The 20,080-nt window shown below is 36.7% G+C and overlaps 2 protein-coding genes across 7 annotated transcripts in view; both read right to left on the minus strand.

Annotated features, from left to right (window-relative positions):
* Positions 1 to 214: 214 nt before the first annotated feature.
* Positions 215 to 3,894, minus strand: LOC115442999 (CCAAT/enhancer-binding protein gamma). 2 transcript variants are annotated; one of them, XM_030168268.2, is made up of 3 exons: positions 3,725 to 3,894; positions 1,464 to 1,641; positions 215 to 705 (listed from the first exon to the last, which is right to left on the minus strand). In XM_030168268.2, exons 2-3 carry the CDS (start codon positions 1,578 to 1,580, stop codon positions 460 to 462), a joined length of 363 nt encoding a protein of 120 aa, XP_030024128.1. In that variant the 5' UTR covers positions 1,581 to 1,641; positions 3,725 to 3,894; the 3' UTR covers positions 215 to 459. The 2 variants fall into 2 exon arrangements, with proteins under 2 accessions (XP_030024128.1, XP_030024127.1); XM_030168267.2 differs by lacking the exon at positions 3,725 to 3,894 and adding an exon at positions 3,411 to 3,634.
* Positions 3,895 to 5,064: 1,170 nt separating this feature from the next.
* LOC115443020 overlaps positions 5,065 to 20,080 on the minus strand; it is a 107,048-nt gene continuing 92,032 nt past the window's right edge. For 3 of the 5 annotated variants that reach the window (XM_030168284.2, XM_030168286.2, XM_037442919.1), the window contains exons 5-19: positions 19,468 to 19,660; positions 19,193 to 19,283; positions 18,716 to 18,847; positions 18,146 to 18,418; positions 17,791 to 17,923; positions 17,102 to 17,212; positions 16,445 to 16,543; positions 15,386 to 15,472; positions 14,453 to 14,581; positions 13,906 to 14,074; positions 13,377 to 13,513; positions 12,715 to 12,820; positions 12,301 to 12,419; positions 11,462 to 11,687; positions 5,065 to 10,998 (exon numbers count right to left, since the gene is read on the minus strand). In XM_030168284.2, coding sequence (XP_030024144.2) covers positions 10,870 to 10,998; positions 11,462 to 11,687; positions 12,301 to 12,419; positions 12,715 to 12,820; positions 13,377 to 13,513; positions 13,906 to 14,074; positions 14,453 to 14,581; positions 15,386 to 15,472; positions 16,445 to 16,543; positions 17,102 to 17,212; positions 17,791 to 17,923; positions 18,146 to 18,418; positions 18,716 to 18,847; positions 19,193 to 19,283; positions 19,468 to 19,660 — 2,134 coding nt within the window. In that variant the 3' untranslated portion in view covers positions 5,065 to 10,869. The remainder of the gene's footprint in view (positions 10,999 to 11,461; positions 11,688 to 12,300; positions 12,420 to 12,714; positions 12,821 to 13,376; positions 13,514 to 13,905; positions 14,075 to 14,452; positions 14,582 to 15,385; positions 15,473 to 16,444; positions 16,544 to 17,101; positions 17,213 to 17,790; positions 17,924 to 18,145; positions 18,419 to 18,715; positions 18,848 to 19,192; positions 19,284 to 19,467; positions 19,661 to 20,080) is intronic. The other 2 variants (XR_005113032.1, XM_030168285.2) reach the window with 2 other exon arrangements.

Consider the following 20,080-nt stretch of genomic DNA (forward strand, 5'->3'; position numbering starts at 1 on the left):
CCCAATTTCTCCATACTAGAACTATAAACCTTTGACGAATATAATGAAAGTATACAGATGGCAAGAGTAAATGCATTTGCTTGAGAGCTATTTTTAAATAACTTAATTGCATTGATCTCTACATACAGATATAAGTCGCATCACACTTTACTCATTTCATAGAATTGTCAGTACATTTCGATTACTACGTTAAGTTTTATACATTAGGGGTGAGTGTATACTACCTTATAAGACACAATTCCACACTACGGATCAATACTGAGCAGATAAACCCAATCCATTATTCTACCCTGAAATTGAACCCACGTAAGTCGTTCCGAACTACAATAATCCACCGAGACAATCACCTTGAAATATCGTATACTCTTCATTCACAATAAATATCCATACAAAAATTTAAAACCAGTATTGTCCATTTCACACTGTTTAACCTAAACACTTGTTTATATTAACTATGCATTATTTGCTTTTACTATCTTTATCATCAGGGATATCTTCGAGCAATTTGTTTAGATCAATCCCGTCGAACTTTGGGTTCTGCGCGTTAGACGCGTGCGCAAGGAACAGTTCCTTTAGAAACTGCAGCTCTTTAGTTAAAGTCTTCACTTTCTCTTCCAGCATTTGGTTTTCGGCTTTCAGTTTGCTGACCCGTGTGAATGTCTCTTGTGTCCGCTGTTTTGACTTGAATCTGCTTTTTTTCACTGCCTGTGAACAAATGCGATAATTATAATTTGTAATGAAGTATTATTGTTGATCTTGTTTTGTTTTTTTAATACACGCGCGCTTTTTACTTTGAAGTGATAGGCAGAGGCGCAACTAATACATCAATATTTTAGCGCTGTGTATTCTACAACTAAACACCAGTTTCGCTAGGAATCATTGTGCAGTTAAACACTATATTATCACTTTGCTAATTGTTTTAGACTTAGTATACACTAAGATTAAGATACAATTGATAACACTAACATTATGTATGAGAATGCCATATCCTAGCAACAGGTACTGGTGGTAAGTCTCTCATACAGAAACTCGCTTGGGTAGGTACCAACGCTAAGTCTATTTCTGCCGCCAAGCAGCATTGTGTAGTTACTGTTGTATTCCGGTTTGAAGGACATTGTAGCCAGTGTAACTTCTGGACATAATGAGACTTAACATCTCATGTCTCAAGACGGCGAGCGCAGAGCAATTCCAAAAAATGCTTTATAATTCAAGGTGCTGGATGGTGTTTCTACTGTTTATGGGCGCTCGTATCGCTTACCATCAGGCGAACGGCAAGCTCGTCCCGATATACAAAGCAATAAAGTAAAATAGATACATATATCATTCCCATAAATTTATCTGTTTTCCATAATTATTAACAATTGTAGAAAGGCATGTTGGAAGCCCAAGACATATTCTGGGCGAACTGTATCATGCGGGGCAAGTTGCAAGACTAGTGGGGGGTGCAATTCTTGTTTCGGTACCTCATTATTTCTGTCCCTTTTCCGCCTGTAGTCGTCGTCCTCGTCGTCCGCGTCGCTGACACCACGTCTCCCGCGTTTCACAGGAGGCATGTCGTAGAAGCTCTCTTCTAATATCATCAAAATGTTTTAATAGCCAGACATGCACAAGCAAGTCACAATGTTGAATCCCTCGGGGCTTCTGTAAAAAAAGTAATGTATTATTAATTTTTAGCCTTTTGATCTAATTGGTGACTGTCAAATAATCTTAGGGTTTAACAAAATTATTTGAAACAAATAAATATAAGTATTTAAAACAATATGGGGTGACAAATGGTCCCCCATGCATATAGTGTGGGGACCAAGCACACAAGAATTGTCTCTTCTAATTCATTTTGCCTTATAAATTAGGTATAAAATATACTTTTGTATTCTCTGTTTTCACATTAGCTGTATATGAAATAAATAATTAAATTCTATAAGTGAGAGAATTTTTATATTAATTATATTTAGTTTATCCATTACAAACAAGCATACATTAGAACAGAATAAAAAAGCTTTCATATCTCGTGGAGTAGTCACATGCCCCATGTAGATAAGGGTACAAATATTTTATATTTGAATTTATACATTGATTTAGTTGTGTAAGCATATACAGCGTTATTTTGACATTGCATTACTAAATGAAACATACTTGTCTTCACCTTTGCAGGTCTATTGTGCTAAAAATCATCGATTACTAACAAATATTTTCATGAAAAATCCTGGTTTTAGTTTTCTGGTTTTTTAATCATTTTGTAGTTTAATGCGAATATGGCGTGTGCGTTGGTGTATGTCTGACTGTAAGTATGATGTTGCCGCTGCAGCAAATTCTCAAGGGGGTGTAAAATTAAAATTACAAATGTTCGAAACTTACACTTTTTATTTTACATCTACCTATGGCTCAAGTAACTTATTGTAAAGTGTTATTTCCAAGTGGATAAGTATGTGTTTTCATTTAGTAACACAATGTCAAAATGACCCTGTATAAGGCCCAGGTTTAGTGATAAATAAATATAAATAAGTGTTTTCTAAAAATCAACTACAATCATCTCAACAGTCAACAGCTTTGTTGACTCATGAATTATGATTATATTTAGTAAAAACATTTTGTTTTTATAAACATTCTATGACATTTCTCAACATATAAGATAATTTATCTTTTTCCTCAAACAACATGGATTGTATGTTTTTTCCCAACAATACTTCTAAAACCAGTTTTACGAGGAAACTTATAACATCAGAGGAGCTTTCAGTGTAGTGATTAGTTAAATAAATAACTCCAACACAAAAAACATCTAAAAAGTAAAAAAATAAAATCTGTTCCTTCGTTCTTTACTTATTATAAGTACGAAGTAATTTTATTAACCTAATATTGTTGTCAGGGGACCAATAAAGTATATACAACTCCTTAGTCCAGGGTTCAGTATACAAATACATGTCTTAACGTTATGAAACCCATCTTTTTCCATCAAGCATTAAGCACAAAATAACTATATTGAAGTAATTTAGAGTTATAGGATGATAATTTTTGCCCTGATGCTAACTTTCAATGTGTTTTTAAAGGTTCCTGTATGTGTGATACTATTAATTAATTGCTACTGGCTACTTCAAACTTAAAGCTTTTAGTTTAAAAAGAATTTCATGTAAATAGATTTATTAAAAAAAGAACTGAAAGAAACAGGTATGCATTTTCTTTCATAATAATTTCTAATATTCAATATAAGTTATGAAATACCCAAAACTCTGTATTACACAAGATTATAAATGAATAAGATATGACAATGTCAACAGTACAATGAACCCCGAACTTTCTTTTTGAATCACCATACACCATTCACAAATTAAAACATACATTCCTAAATTAAAATAAACAAAGGAAACTAACACTGAAAGAAAATTATCTAAGTGGAAAAATATTAATTTACTTACCGCGAAAGCGAGTTATAAAACGAAACCACTGATTATATTACTTTTAATGTATTTCTCACTAAAATTCAGAAGTTAGAATAAGAAATAAATAATACTAAAGCACACTGGGTTTTGGCTGAGGTATAAGGTTTAATCTTAACAAGATGACTGTTGGAGATAAAATGAGCGGGAAGTCAACCGTAAACCTACAATCCACAAGTAATACGCAATGTAAATGTACTGTTGTGATATTTTACACATAACAACCAATTATGACGCAATGATTATTTCCAACACCGTCATATTTCTGATGCAACATTTATTGACTGACTTACCGAAATTTAAAATAACTTTCTCAATGTAACATAGACATTTGTGATTTATTTCATTTAATTAATTCACAGTTTACAAAAATAATAACAAAAATGTTCAGGAAATAATAACTCGATTGTCAAAACAAATTTGACATTGACATCGCATTGACGTCATCAGTGTGCCTACGTAGATACCGTTGGCTGCGATCAAAATTTAACTAAATTTATTTTCTTATTTATAAGCACTTATTCGGTAAACAAAAACAAAGGAATGGTTACCTTCAGTATACGTGTGTGGCAATGATTCGATGCATACTAAAGGAACATAGAAGGTACTAAACGGATTTGGATAAGGTTTGATGCTCGGAAAAAGTTCATTTACATGGGCGAAATTATACTTGTAATACGTAGTAACTAGTTAAATCAAATGAATTATGAATATACTCATCGATAGGTACCGGTTTTATTCCAGCATAAATGTTTCCCTCTTGTATTTATCTATATCAAAATATCGTTTTAATAGATTTGGATCAAATTGTCACAAAGATTGTCCAGTTTCTAAATTACTTTGAGGGAAGTTACTAAACGGATTTGAATCAAGTTGTTATAAAGATATACCATGCTCTAAATTATTTTGATGAAGGCTAGCTAAATATTATTATCTTGAAAAAGTACACAGTGAATTTTTTATTCCAGCAAAAGTTTCACGTGGACGGAGTCATGACAGCTATCTAGTATTTAAATAAAACTGAAGTATGCTTTCAATGATATCGTATCTAATCTCTTATCACGTGTGTAGGTCAGAATGCCAAAACTCCGCTATAGCCATCTTCGGCGCATTAGAAACGGCTGCGAGCTTCCTCTAAAGACCGACGTTTAGTTTTCACCCCAGCGCGTTACTGCCAAATGCAGCCGTCTCCCGTTGTTAATAGGTGGGACTCAGAAGCTTCCGCAAACCGAAGGAAGCCTTCTACGTCAACGGCAACCTGAAGCCCACCAGCTAAGCCACCGTCCTTAGAGAAAGTAATATACTACGTAAGACCGACATATATCATAACGTGTAGTTCATAATCCAGCATTCAATGTTCTTGGTGGTGTTGCTACTGTGAAGGAAAAAAGTTTTGACGCTTATTAGGCAAAAGATATACTCAAGTCATACCTCGCCATCCACTGTATATTTTTTTTTATACACAGATGCTGATACGAGTATCCACTACTTAGAAAATGAATTACGAGCCCTATAAGATAACTCGTCTGAAGTATGCGACACATTTGCTATGTAATATATACCAAACTTTATAGAGACTCGTTACTAACTTCATAGCGTCTGTATATAGGATTGGGAGCAAAATAAAACAGTATTATCATCAGACCACAATATAATTCTTTTATCACGATAAACTTCTAACAATGTACGTAAATCTTATTTACACAATAAATGAATGCATCGAATGCTAAAAACTTTCTAATACTGTCACACTAGTCTTACATCATTCACCTAAATTCAGAAACGATACAAGTTAAAAATTTATTAAAACAGTACACACTCTATTATACGAGGTAAATCTTAACTATTGTAAAATGTGTTAAAACCAACGAACATGTAACGTAATTTATAGGGTTTTATAAAAACTGAAAGCTATTTAAAATAGAATTAACTCATTACGGATCCAATTTCAATCGTCAGATAAAAAAAATACAGTTGATTTGAGAACCTCCTCCTTTTTTTTAAGTTGGTTAAAAATATTTATTCGGTAAATTATACCACGAACGAATTAAATTTGTTGAAGTAAAATATTTTATTGTTTTTACCTTTATATCTAGTAAGGTAAGGATTATTGTTTAACTTTTATCTGATGATTGAAAATTCAAACCCTAATCAGTCATTCCTGCAAATACCCACTAATGTCGCATCCACACAATCGTCCAACTTTCCATAGCTCGAAGTTCCTCTATGTTCATATACATGGTGTGTTTAACCACCTTTAATATTTTAGTGCCGTGAAAATTAAAAATTATAAAATATTTACTTGTAATATTTTTCCATAGTAAATCATTTTTAGGCTCTTTTGATTATCTTATTTTATTGGAATATATTTGAGGATTTAATATTAGTAGGTTGAGCAATTATGTGGCTGTGCGTTTAGACCGATTATTGTTTCTGACTTACACACACACACAATTAAAAATACAACACACTCTGATATAAGTTTTAGATAAAAATAACTATAAAGATCAAACTTCATTACCACACAGCATTGACAAAACATTTTCCACAATTTATAAAATAAATGCAAAAGTGAAAACCATTTTGAAAATATATTGTTTTTAAATACATTTTTCTACCATATCACAGAATTTCTAATCAAAGTGAGAAACGAACGACAGTCTTTTAGAACAAGAAAAATATGAATAACAATTTTATAGAATGAATAAATTATATGCTTTTAGAAACATAGGCCTGTTCAACAACCCAAAGCAATTATTACTATAAATAGACAATTTTAATACAATTTCAGTACAATATGAAGATAAATGCATATATGTAGTCAGTCGAAACGATTATTGATAGAATGTAAATTAGATTTTAAAAAACATAGAAAAGAAAAAATTTAGTCAGAATAATTAACTTCCTTTGCTTATTTAGAAGCCTTAAAAAAGTAATAGGAGTATCTTTATAAAATGTATGAACACTTTCCAAAGCTGAAACTTTAACTATAGTTAAGAGAACTATACTAACAACTGTTTCTATTCTAATAATAACTGAGATTAAACTTGACTGCTATTTACATTTAATGAATACATTGTTGCGTACGTGTTACGGTTAAACATTATGCATAATGACATAAAATAGATTATTTCGTTTATTATATTGTCTTTATATTCGTATTAATGTACTTTATAAACGACGCCATTAATTCCAGTTTAGCTGTTCTTTTTTCGAAGTCGAAAAATATAAAATTATTTTTAAAATATAGCTAACTGTTATACTTATAAAATGTATCAACCTGTATAATCAAATTTACTTAGCACTTTAACATGATTAAAAAATCTAAGATATATAGAATATTAGTTGTTATAATATATTGAAGAATACGATTATATTTATCGGCTCCGAAAAACCTTTTTTTAGACCACAATTCCTTGAATTAACATTAAATCCTTTTTCACCAATTCCTTCAAAATAACGCTGTTATCGACCGTTATAACGTTATTTATAACAGTTATGTTATATTTGGCACAACATAAACAATATCACCTAAAATTGATCCTTTTGTGCTTCCGAATCACAATGACACATTATATCTTAAATATTTATAACTATCATATAAATAATTTTAAATACACATGAAAATATTTAGCGTTATAAATAATAATGACAAATCCGTAACAGGAACATTTATTTTATATATTTTTTCGTTGGTTTCTACTGATAATTATATTTCAATAATTTTGATCAGTAATACTGACTGATCAATTAACTTGGATTTCTGTGATATAATTCATATAAATATTCGAAATAATGTACAAATTATTACAACCTTTAACTTGATTCCTTCCTAGTCGAGTTTCGGCCACGGCGGCCAATATCAACGGAGGCCAAGTACGCAGGAGATATTATAGTGCACAAGTGTGTGCGCAATACACAGGTGCACTCTCTGTTCCTTCACTCTCATAGTCCGATGAGACGGCAATCCGACATGAGCGGAGAGAGATCAGGCGCAGGACCAACGGGTTTAAGTGCCTTAAAGTTACATAGTTCATCAGTATATATGTATACATATAAATTTTCGGAATTTTAATATTGTAGTCAATGTTTTTAATTCAATTACTTTGACACAAAATTAACATTTCATTAAACATTATCAGTAGAAATCATCGGAAGTTATTAATATAATTATTTCGATTCGAAAATAATTTTGATCGTTCTAATTCTAAGCTCGCGAATTGTACATAGTTTTTGAGACGAAAATACCTTATCTATAATTTTACAATTTTAAAACTCGCGTCGAACGTCGACAAACAATGTTCTTCAACTGATGTTAAACTAAACAATACAGTTCACATAACATAGTTCTGGCAATATAAAAAATTGATAATTTGTAAACGAAATCAACATTTTTGTTTTTTGGCAAACACGACGTAATTATTCGTCATATTTTACATCGAGACGGTTTAACTCGTCACGATACAAATCAATCTTTAGTTAGACGTGATTTTACGCCGATATACAATCATATTCCCAAACCACTGGAATAATGATTGTTATTTCCATAAATAAATAACAATTAGGCCACAAACATCCCGATAAGCACAAGTATAACCATATTAACTACTTTATAGTTATTTGGGTACATTAATTTACCTTTATAATAAAAATCGTATTTACTAATGAACAGAGATTACCATGAGTTTTAAACGTCATTTGAGAAATGTATGAATTCAGCGCCTCTAGTGGATAACTGAGGAACTAATTTTATCCAAATTCCTTATTGAAATAATAAAACGAAAAATGCATTTGATTATACTGAAAGTCCGGTCAAATTATAGCAGAGTGATTAGTTGACACTAGCATAAATCAGTTATTTTTAAACACGCAACGAACGAATAGATTCGTTATTTTAAAACGTAAAAAACTCACAGCATTATTATCTCCAAATTTTCTACCAATCGATCTCTCTAACGAATCTCACCTCATTATTATCATCGATAACGTTTAGTTAAAAATCATAGTGGCACGAGTATTCGTTATACAGAAATGCTATTTTAAAACACGTTTTTGTTAAAAGTAGCAAGTAGGGTGTATTACCCTCGGCGATTTACATAAGGCGTGAAGTTGTTGCTATCTAGAAGGTCATATATATCTGATGTTATAATCATGGGCGCGCTCAATGTTAGCTTTAGAGAGGTGCATCTACACCTACGCTCTATACTACAAATTTTTTTTTTTCAAATTCAAATCGTGCGGATTTTTGAAAATGCTTTATCATAAAAAAACCTCTGTGGGCGATAATTCCCATTGTTGCAGATTTATTCAGTGAATTATATTTTTTGTGACTTATTTCTGGACAGGGGGGTGCGCGTGCACCCACTTGCACCTAACCGGCGGCTATGATTATAATGTAGGCCTGGATATACTATACCAATGCTGGGAACGGCCTACTGAGAGGGTCACGTCCAATAGGGGACCGGCCTATGCTTGATTTAGTACATTATTCTATATGCAATTGTTAATAATATGAAAAAGAAGCACTCCTGCGAAAACTGCATAAAAATTGGTTAAAAAATGAGCGAGTAATTCATATTTAAAATATTGTAATGTGCAGAAGTGGGCGCGATGTGGGGATACCGCTTCGACTTTTTCTTTCGCACGTGTCGTAGTTCCCGATGACGTCACATGTGGGTATTTCGTGTCTTTTCTGTTTCTTGTTAATTACCCCTTCCGCCGAAATTCAATGACTTATAACTTGTTGATTTCTTACCGGATTTTAATAATTCCTTCTGTGTTATAATTTATATTATGTAAATATTTGATAATAGTAAAGAACAAAAATGAGTCCGGTACCCTATTATCGAGATATATTTTTGTTATATACTTTGCACCATAACAATAAATTGACGAATGCTTCATAATCCACAACGTACTATTATTAATATCTCGTGCCACCTAGTTTAACCACCATGTTTTTATCTAGCATTGAGCTTACACCAGTGATCTAGCACTGATATCTGAGCAAAATTTTGGTTCTCCCTTTATACTTTCTACAGTGGGTTAGTTGGCGTTGTATATATTGGAAGCATTTTTCTTCGTCAGAATATCACGTTTGGAGATGTTAATATCTTAACATTTACATCGATATTATTATTTTGAATAGACACCGCATTGTAATGCCATTTTTAAAGATAAAAAATTCCTCACATTTCTCCTTGTGCCAATATTTATGGTCACCCCATTATTTTCTTAAACACTTTTACTTTAAGTGATGAACTTCCGTAATTTTCGATCTCTAGAGGTAGTCGGTCGACGGCAATCAGAAATTTTCGAAAACCACACTCCCTTCAAATTTTACATTTCATAATGGGTGTTTGAAATTTATTGGTCCTTCGAACCGGACCTTCAATATCCTACTCCTTCACAATGCGGCATCTATTACTCAATGGTTATAGCTTATCGTTTTAAATCCCATATTACTCCTTTAGCCTCTGATCAGGCGGATGACTTCTCTTCCTCTCGCTTAAAAAGACGGTTAAAAAGTTGCGGAGGCAGAAATGAAAAGAGGGTAGTTCTATCAAATTGTGTACTTTCAAATCGTATTCATCTCTCGTTCGACATTCTATTGTGCCCACTCCATTTACCATCAACTGCTGTGGGTTTATATTGACTTGCCCGTACAAAAAAACATAGACGATTATTATTTTGATTATTGAGATCATTGTTTTCAATCGAATTTATTATGAAATACCATCTTTAAGGCCAGGTTTGTTTCAAATAAAATATTGTTATAACAAGGATATTGTCAGTCAACTGTTATATGTTGTTTAATTTATTACATCCTATTTAGCAAAATATGAATGCTAAAGAATAATATGTCTTTATATAAATGGTAATGCCTCGTTTAACGCGGTTGTTATTAGTGTGAATGAATGAATGTATATATCGCGAAAAAAAAGACTTTTGGGTAACGATTCTGTATATTAATATTATGAAAGGGCATGACTGTTATGTAAGTTAGGGATAAATTACAACTAAGTAACTTAGTACTTGAAATATAGATAGGGAAAGTTAAATATTCACTTCTCAGATAAGGCAGAATAACTAAGAGATGGAAAGTAATAAATAATAATATATCGCGTACATCCCTCATAATGAAACCGTCAAAATCGCGTATATCGAAACCGCGTTAATCGAGGCCTTGTAAGTGATTCACTTTGGCGGTTGCATCCGCGTCTTTCGACAATAACAGCCAGTAATTGATGTCGCAAGTGTTGCACTCCACCATGCTCAGAGGTTCTGTGTCGCGTTAGCTTTCAGTACGCCTTTACATTGGCGTATTATAGAAACAGCAAAGATCGACAAACAAAAAACCGCGTGTACCAAATTCCGCGTATAACGAAACCGCGTTAACTGTAACCTTACTGTACTGTGTAACGCGGGGTGTTTACATTCACTGCGGCGGCTGCATCTGCGTCTTGCGACACTGGCACAGCCACTTGATGATGCGGGCGTTGCGCTCCACCACGCTGGGAGGTTCTGTGTTGCGGTAGATCTGCTTCTGCACGCCGGGACCTTGCACCTGGAATAGGGGAGGGGGATTAATAATTATTTAAAATTAAACCTAACATACTGAAAGGTTATTTTTTATTATATAAAAGAAATACAGTTTTCTTATTGAGCACATTCGCGCACTAAGAAAATCTGAAAAGAGAAAAAAATTTGATCTTTGCAAAGCGATGTGATTTGTGCAGTAAGAATCATACCAAGTAGCTCATTAAATTATATTAACTTAAAGCATGTATTTTATAGAATTACAAAGAAGATCAAGTCAAAACTTGCTTGTATTTTGATCGGTCTATTCTCAGAATCAGATCGAAGATTCTTGATAATTTTTCCAATTTGCCAAAAAATTGTTTTTATTATCTTAAATGCATACACACCTTTGCCCTAATTAATGTTATTTTTATGCGCGTGGTAAATAATATATTTAGATAATACATATGATTATTCTTCAAAACACCTTCCAAAACCCCTAAACTCACCGTGTAATCAGCAGCAGCCGCCAGCTGATTGGAGTCGACAGTGGACGCAGAAGAGAAGAACACCGGACTGTCGGGCGGTGCGTCCCGTATGAGAGCATCGTACTGCCTCGGTTCCAGGCCGAGCCGCTCGAAGAACTGGTGCAGGCGCGCGGACTCCTCGCCGGGGCTCGGCGACTCGTCCTCGCACGGCGCCGACGCGGGACTGCGCCCCTCCGTGCGTCTGTATCTTACATCGCTTATTAGTGCGAGGGTACGATGGCCGGCAAACTACTTGAGAACACTGACGCGTGGCGGATTTGTACGTTAGTGTAGCTATACTTACGTTCTTGTAGCTATATTGACGTCAGTGTAGGTATATAAGTTAGTGTAGCTACATTTACGTCAGTGTAGCTATATTGACGTCAGTGTAGCTATATACATTAGTGTAGCTATATTTACGTTATTGTAGCTATATAAATGTTAGTGTAGCTATATTTACGTAAAAATCCCCTACCACGTAGTAGTGTGCTCAAATTATTTGTCAGCTGTTATATAGGATTTGTTTTTTATAAATTTGTAGACTACTATTTTTATTTCTTTTATGAAATTAGCAACACCTGGTCCTTACCCATGGACAAGTGTTGATCAATATTAGTATAGGTATTGATGGCCCTTTCTAGATATCAGACATGCTGAGTAATAGGAGCTGTGAAAAATCGACGTTAACAATGTTTTATTTTTATGATATATTAAATATGGTATTAAGAAAGATTGAAATTTAATTACTCTTTAGTATCATTCTAGATATAGTTAATATAATTAAATTTTGGCTATGTCTGTAGATAACGTTGAATGCTTACCTATCCGAGATGTCGGACTTGGAGCGCAGTATGGGCCTCGGTCGGCGCTGCTTGTAGCGGAGGCATCGCTGGCGTTTGAACGTGCCGAGCGGTGACGTCACCTCCTCCGCCTGACATATCTGATGGAACAGTTTTATGCCAATAGTCGATTGGAGTATTTGGCAAACATCATCTTTGTATTTATAATATACAAAGTCGATATTGCATTGCCTAAAAATATTTTGACGGATACCAAATGTAGTACCAGGATTACAGAGTAATTTTTTGAAAATGTTTGCTGTCATTGCTTTTATAGGGTCGTGAAGTATATTGACAACTTATTATTTTGGGTTTAATATTTAAAAAAATCTAGGTAATATACTCCGAATTGAGCTGTCCATACTAATAAATATATAAATGTTAATTATATCCCACCTGTGAAGCATTGACGTACTCCTGTTTGTCGTCGATGCGCGGGCGCATACGGATCTCCTGGTACTGCGGCTGTTTGTTGATCAGCTCCGTGTTTGGTTCGTGATATCTAGTTGCAAAGAAAAAGCTATTTTTATAATCTTGCCATACTAGAAGCAAGTAGCAAATCCATGTTGATTCAATTATCTAACAGACTTAACGAACAAGTGAATAAAAAAATAAAATAAGCAAGGTAATTATACAAATGAAATGTCTAAATAGAAAAGTAAACAAAAATCCTTATTTCTTGATTTCTGTGAGGTGATGGTATCAGTTTTTCAATGTGATTATATACTTACCCCCTTATTCATAAACGTTATTTATCTCAGGACGGAGCATTGCTGTGATAACAAGTCTGTGTCTCAGCTTGCTGTTTTTCAGCTTTGTTTATCTGACAGCCAACTAGATTCAAGTTGTATCTCAATATTAGCGAATCACAACGGCCATATGTCTGCGGCCTTACGCACTGCGAAGGCTGCCATGCCGTCAGCACGAGAGAAACAGACTTGTTATCACAGCAATGCTCCGTCCTTAGATAAATAACGTCTATGAATAAGGGGGTTATTTTGTGGATAGCACCCCATATACCAAACTCAGGGTAATGTTTAGAAGTTTTTAATGGTCACCTGGTATACTCCCTGGTGTTGGTGTACTCCTTGCGGCCGACGTTGAGGCACTTGATGGGCGGCTTGTACGAGCAGTCGTAGTCACCATAGTCGTACACTGGCGGTTCGTCCTGGAACTGCGGGGGAGGGGCGCTCGCCTGCAACCATGGTAGCAAAACGAGGTTGCAAATTTATTAGCACTTCAGTTAAGGGCACATTCCTCATTTCCTATTATTGTAACAGTGTGATAGTTGATTTGTATTTATTTATGTAGCATAACGGAATAACAGCTCGATGATGATTTTTTAACAAATAATTTGTGAAGGAGACATTGGAGAAAATGCACAAATCTTATCGTTATTTTTATTCCAGGTAAAGTATTAAATATCCAGCTATTTTTCTTATTGCAAAATCCGAGTTGCCTGCGATAAGAATTTATGCTATATTTGTCTATAAGTTGTTCCTATGTGACATAAATATGCTCGGCAGAGTGGGGATGGATTAGTTGTCTTTTGTACCTAACCCTTCATGTTAAAGGTTTATAGATTACCTGGAAGTGTATCCCGACGCGAGGCTGCGGCGGGTAGTGGTGGGGGTGGTGGGGATGATGCGCGGGCGCAGGCGGCAGCAGCTCGGCGCCGTCTTGGAACTGCGGCGGCGCCGATACGTAGCACTCCACCTCGCCGCCGCCGTAATCCGTGTAGTACGAGTTGTAGCGGCTGGAAATATATTGTTATTTAAGTATAATGCACTTATACGTAGTTAAGCTTTGCCATTATGAAGTCGCAATTTTCTTTTAAACCATAACTTAAATAATGCATTTGTATTTGAAACGAAATATTATTTTTTCTTTATATATATAAAATAAAGAAAATCTTCAATTTTATTTTACTGAAGAGATTTAACTATTATTGATAAGAAGAAAAAAAAATTATGTCGATATGAAATTTTTAATTCGTAGTTGCTTTTGTAGCAGCTTTCCCCTGTACTATATTATATAACGTTAGTGTGTCACTTGTCAAGTTCCCCGTATAATGCGAGTGTGATGTCGCGACATAGCCCGTGTACGAGATGTGTGTTGTGTATAGGCGCGTCACCTGGCGTGTTCGTGCTGCGTGGAGGAGCCGGAGTCGGTGCGGTGCGGGTGCGCGTGCGGCGGCGCGCTGCGCTGCGTGTAGTGCCCCGACGAGCCGCCCGAGTCGCGCGCGAACGACGAGCCGCAGCGACTGCGCACAAACACAACAAACAACATCCACATGTGTCTCAACTTTTGTAATTTTAACCGTATTTATAAATACAATAAGTTCGTTCTGAACTACGATATCGTTTGAGCACGTAAAGCCGTTGGTCCTGTGCCTGATCTCTCTCCGGTCACATCGGATTGCCGTCTCACCGAACTATGAAAGTGAAGGAACAGAGAGTGCATCTGTGTATGGCGCACACACTTGTGCACTATAATATCTCCTCCGTACTTGGCTGATCTCCGTTGAGATAGGCCGCCGTGGGCGAAATTCGGATAGGAGGGATCATTCGTTCATCGTTTAAGACGCTGTCAAATTAAATTCAGCATCTTACGATAGTCTATTTAGTGAACCCATATTAACCCCGCTCAAATGATATAAGTTACAAACTGTGAAGGATTTTGACAGTTGAGTATCATTTTCTAGCCATTGCCTGGGACTCCATCCGCATGAAAAAGCTTTTCCGGATAAATAGTCATCTATAGCACTTAAGAGTAATACATAACTTCCTGTTAGGGTTTTTTTTTTTACTTCAACTTTATATATTAATATAGATCAACAGCACCGACTCAGCTGAGAACAAGCTTTTAAATGACAACTTAAGCTTGGTTTAATAAATAGTTCAATACGTTCAGTGTCTACTTGAGAACCTACTCAAAAGCTTATTTAAGTTAGACTGATTTAATAATATAGGCAATTAACTCTTACTTGATACATCAGATCATAATTTATGGAATTATAAACCTTACTGTACCTAACTTATGACACATATTTAAATAAATCAAATACCTGTTGTACGACTGATAGTTGTCCTCGCCAGGTGAAGGATGCTCCGAGAAAGCTTCACACGACGATATTAGAGAAGAGTGATTTGATCTGAAATGATAATTGACACTTTGGGGCAAAGTAAAAGTTTTTTTTTATTGCTTTGAATGACGAGACGAGCTTGCCGTCCGCCTGATAGTAAACGATACGACCGCCCATAAACAAAAACACCATCCAAAACTTTGAATTACAAAGTATTGTTTGGTATTTCACCGTGCACGCCATCCTGAGACAAGAGAAGTCTCACTATGTCCAGTAGTTAACTGGCTACAATGTCCTTCAAACCGGAACACAACAGTGACTACACACTGCTACTTGTCGGCAGAAATATACATTACGGTGGTACCTACCAAGGCGGACTCTCACATATGAGAGACCTACCACCAGTAAAGATTGTTAATAACTTTTACTAATTATATCTGAATAAAATGATGCAGGCTTAGCTGAATGGTTGCATGTCTTAGGCGACCCTTCAATTTGTATAAAAGCAAATTATGTGTCAAGACGAGGAACACGCTCATCTACATATAAATGCTTCGCAACTATGACCCTAAGAATAGAAAAAAAAATTCCTTATCTTCATGCAATTATCTGTAAGAAATTGCCTCGAATGATAAGACCGCCAATTGTAGTTTATTTTTAAGTGAGTATAGTGTATGTTCTTTTTTGTGGTGTAAATATACAACTCCTATGAACTGCCTCGTAGGCGTAGTTGTAGGTCCCGGGTTCGAGTCCCAGGTCGGGCAAAGTGATATATTGTTTTTTTTTTACTTAGTATCAGCCCGGATATCGGAATTTGTGCATTGTATGGCGATAGGCTCGCACCCTATCACATCATGGGTCGGACCTTACTTGGCAAAAAGCTGCTCGCCCCCTATCACATCATGAGTTGTAAAACACTTGGCGAAAAGTGGGTGCCCTGGTTAGCCGCTGCATACCCCTTCGGGGATAAATGCGAGATGTGTATTTGATTTTTAAATGAACAAGAAAGTATTTTAATAAAAAATAAATAACTAGACTCACCTGGTTCCCTTGGAGGAGCAGGAGGCGGTCCGCTGATGGCTGGAGTATCGGCGGCGGCGCGGCGACCTGCCTATCGTGTCCGTGCGGCCCTCCGGCATACTGAGGGACATAGTATTACCCCCTTATTCATAGACGTTTTTATCTAAAGACGGAGCATTGCTGTGATAACAAGTCTGTCTCTCAGTTTTGTTATCTGACAGCCAACTAGACTAAAGTTGTATCTCAATATTAGCCAATATAGCCGGATATACACAGGCTGAATCCATAGCGCGATACACTTACATGGGCCACTATGGCGGATTTTAACATCTTATGTACGGTGATTGATATCTTCGCGGATATAAAATATACCTTACCATCAGCAAAATAGTACAGCAATATATAATTTATTCGCATTGAGAAAATATTGAGTAGTTCGTCAGACGACAGACGCCCTCCAATAATGATGCTTAAAATTATAGTCAAGTTGAAGACAAATGTACGCAATCTTATTGGGTCGCGGGCGACTGACAACGGAACACAACATTGTCACACTATTCTTATTGCAAATAAACTATAATGTCACAGACCAATAGAGTCGAATTAAATTGTTATATCTTTTAGCGATTCTAATTATTAATAAAGAATCAGTATCTTGTAGGTAGAGTGTATACTCACTGTTCGGTGTAGCAGCGCGCTTGCGTGTGGAGATCTGGTAGAGATTTGTGACTGTTGATGTTGGTACAACTGTCGTCCTCGCGCATGCTCGGCTGCGAGTGCGAATTCGACCTGGTAGTAAATACAAAATATTCATTAATTTTGAGGCGACGAATTAACACTGCTTTATTATAAGTAATTAGGAAATAAAACTTATTTACTTAACATAATATAAATGTAACTGGTAACTGCCGTTTACCTTATTCTTCATGCTTTATATGCTTGAGATCAAATGTGTACTGTGAAGCATGTTGCATGCTGTATGTATCGTGTACTGTGTAGCATGTAGCATGCTGTATGTATCATGTAATGTGTAGCATGTAGCATGCAGTATGTAACGTGTAGTATGTAGCATGTAGCATACTGTGTGTATCGTGTACTGTGTAGCATATAGCATGCTGTATGTAATGCGTACTGTGTAGCATGTAGCATGCCGTATGTAATGCGTACTGTGTAGCATGTAGCATGCTTTGTGTATCGTGTACTGTGTAGCATGTAGCATGCTGTGTGTATCGTGTACTGTGTAGCATATAGCATGCTGTATGTAATGCGTACTGTGTAGCATGTAGCATGCCGTATGTAATGCGTACTGTGTGGCATGTAGCCTGCAGTATATAATGTACTCTATGTAGCGTGTAGTAAGTACTGACCTGGTGTACCGTGGCGCCGAATGTGCATACTGCGCGGGCGGGCTGATGGCGGCCATCTGCTCTGCCGGCGAGCCCGACCCGCTCAGCACCGGCTCCGGCAACTCTATGTGCTCGGGGCTCGAATGGGAACTCGCTGCAAACATATTTAAACCCTAATGTAATTTGGAATAGACTCAAAGTCGGTTATTAGTTTCAATTGCTATTTAGTTATTTCTAAGAGGTAGATGACATCCACTCGTTCTTTAGTTTTAAAGTAGGTAAGAATAAAAGCAGAAGGTAGGAATGACACTATGCCCGGTACCATGTACAATTAAGTATCAATTTATCAAACACCATAACCAGAGACAATACTCACGTATAGAATAAGCATTCTTAATAACCACTTCAGCGGGCCGCTGTCGTGGTATCACGAACGACTCCGGGAAGAACACCCTCGCGTCACCGAAGCTGAGCGGCCGGTTCAGCTTGTCCCTGTCCGGGTCGGATTTCTGCGCCTTCGAGCCTGATGTTCCCGAGGATGACGTGCCCGAGAACGTTCCAGTAAAGTTCCCGGAGTTGTGTTGAGTGCGCGGAACATCACGGTCGTACGAGTCTTTTATGCGACGCGACTCGGCGTAGATTTTGTGCGCTGAAATGAGTAAAAAAATATTGTTTATTGGCGTTTTGGGCATTGGTCGTAGGAAAAACTACTTTTCACTTGGATTCCAAGCCAGTATCTCTTGTCCACATTCTGCCTCTCGTGGGTGTACCCAGGCTACAGATCCTCCCTTTTTGAACTTCTACATACTCTTGTATATACTTTTTTAAAATTATTTCCCACCTCTGAACTAAAAAATAGATTTTGCTTCCTTAACCTGGCCACAAGCTTGAAAACGTCGATGCCACTAGACCAAAGACAGAATCGGTGCAATTGGCATACACTCACGCGTGCCAAAAGCTGGCGAGTAGACGTTCTCCCTGCTGTCAGAGTGGTCGAGCAGCCGCCGCAGCGTGTTCTGCAGGCCCTCGCCCGCGCTCACCGCCCGCCGCGCGCTGCTCGCACTCCTGGTGGTCGCGTCTGGGGAAAGGATGTAATGGAAAATCAAAAATATACTTTGGGTTCGGAGAACAGATTTGGATGATATATTAAAATATTTCAATCGTTAACTTTGATGTATGGATAATACCACACCAGGGTAGTAGTAGATGCTACTACCTTGGTGGCATTATCAATTTATTTATAAGGTTGACAATCTAACCCTGTAAATCAATTTACAATCACCAGTAACCCACAAAGCAAGATAATAACTCACTTCTTGTGGTATATACCGATATCTTATATAATTACATCTCTTTCTGGCTCTCCCTCTCTCCATAGCCTCTTGTCACAATACAACACCGATTTTATTGATCAAATACTCACAGGGATTACAACATGCGTCATTGTTGAGGGCTCCTGAGCTGATGAGATGGCAACCACCGGCGGCGATCGCCTGGCCCAGTCCACTACTCATCTGTGAACCAACATACATACAAGTAAGTCAACATATCCCCTCTTTACAGTCACTTGCTCAATTGAGGAAAAAGTATGAGCCAATTTCGAAATAGAAGCTAGGACTTCACAGTCCATAGCTTAGTCATATTGCTAGACTATAGAGCACCATTTTAAAAAACTGCAAAACACAACTACCACCTTACCCTCAAAGGCAGTTCCTGCTTCCTGTCCAGCACGGTCTCGGACTTGACGTAGAACGCCTTGGTCTCGGCAAGCAGCTCCACCGCCGACTTGCGCTTCTGCTGCGGCTGGGGGAGCAGCGACCGCGGCGCCGCCATGCCGTCCTTCTTGCGGGGTAGTTTGAAGCTCGCGAATAATGAGTCTGCTAGCCTGCGCCTAACAAAAAGAAGAATATGATGAAAGAAGATTGAGGTTTGTTGGCTGCTGCTACTGATTTAGTTGGCTTGATACTGAGAATCATTATAAGTTATGATTGATGAAATACACGTTATAAGAACAACTAAGTGTATAGCAACTTATCACAGCAAATGTGTAGATGAAAATTTTGATCTTTTTAATGAACGTTGTTTTCGTCTGTTCTAAAACAGTATCTTGGATTCGATCAAATTACGGATTATCCACTGTGTTGTGACTAATTCCACCACCTAAAAGTTCTCCAACCATCTAACATTTCGTGCTTTTTCTTGCTTAGAGTCAATCGACTTAGGCTTGCAACAGCAGTTATTTATACATAGCACACCAGTGAGCAGTGACAGCGGCGATAGCCTAGTTGGTTGTGGAACAGACTGCCGAAAC

Source organism: Manduca sexta, chromosome 4 (assembly GCF_014839805.1).
Source record: "Manduca sexta isolate Smith_Timp_Sample1 chromosome 4, JHU_Msex_v1.0, whole genome shotgun sequence".
Classification (NCBI taxonomy): Eukaryota; Metazoa; Arthropoda; class Insecta; order Lepidoptera; family Sphingidae; genus Manduca; species Manduca sexta.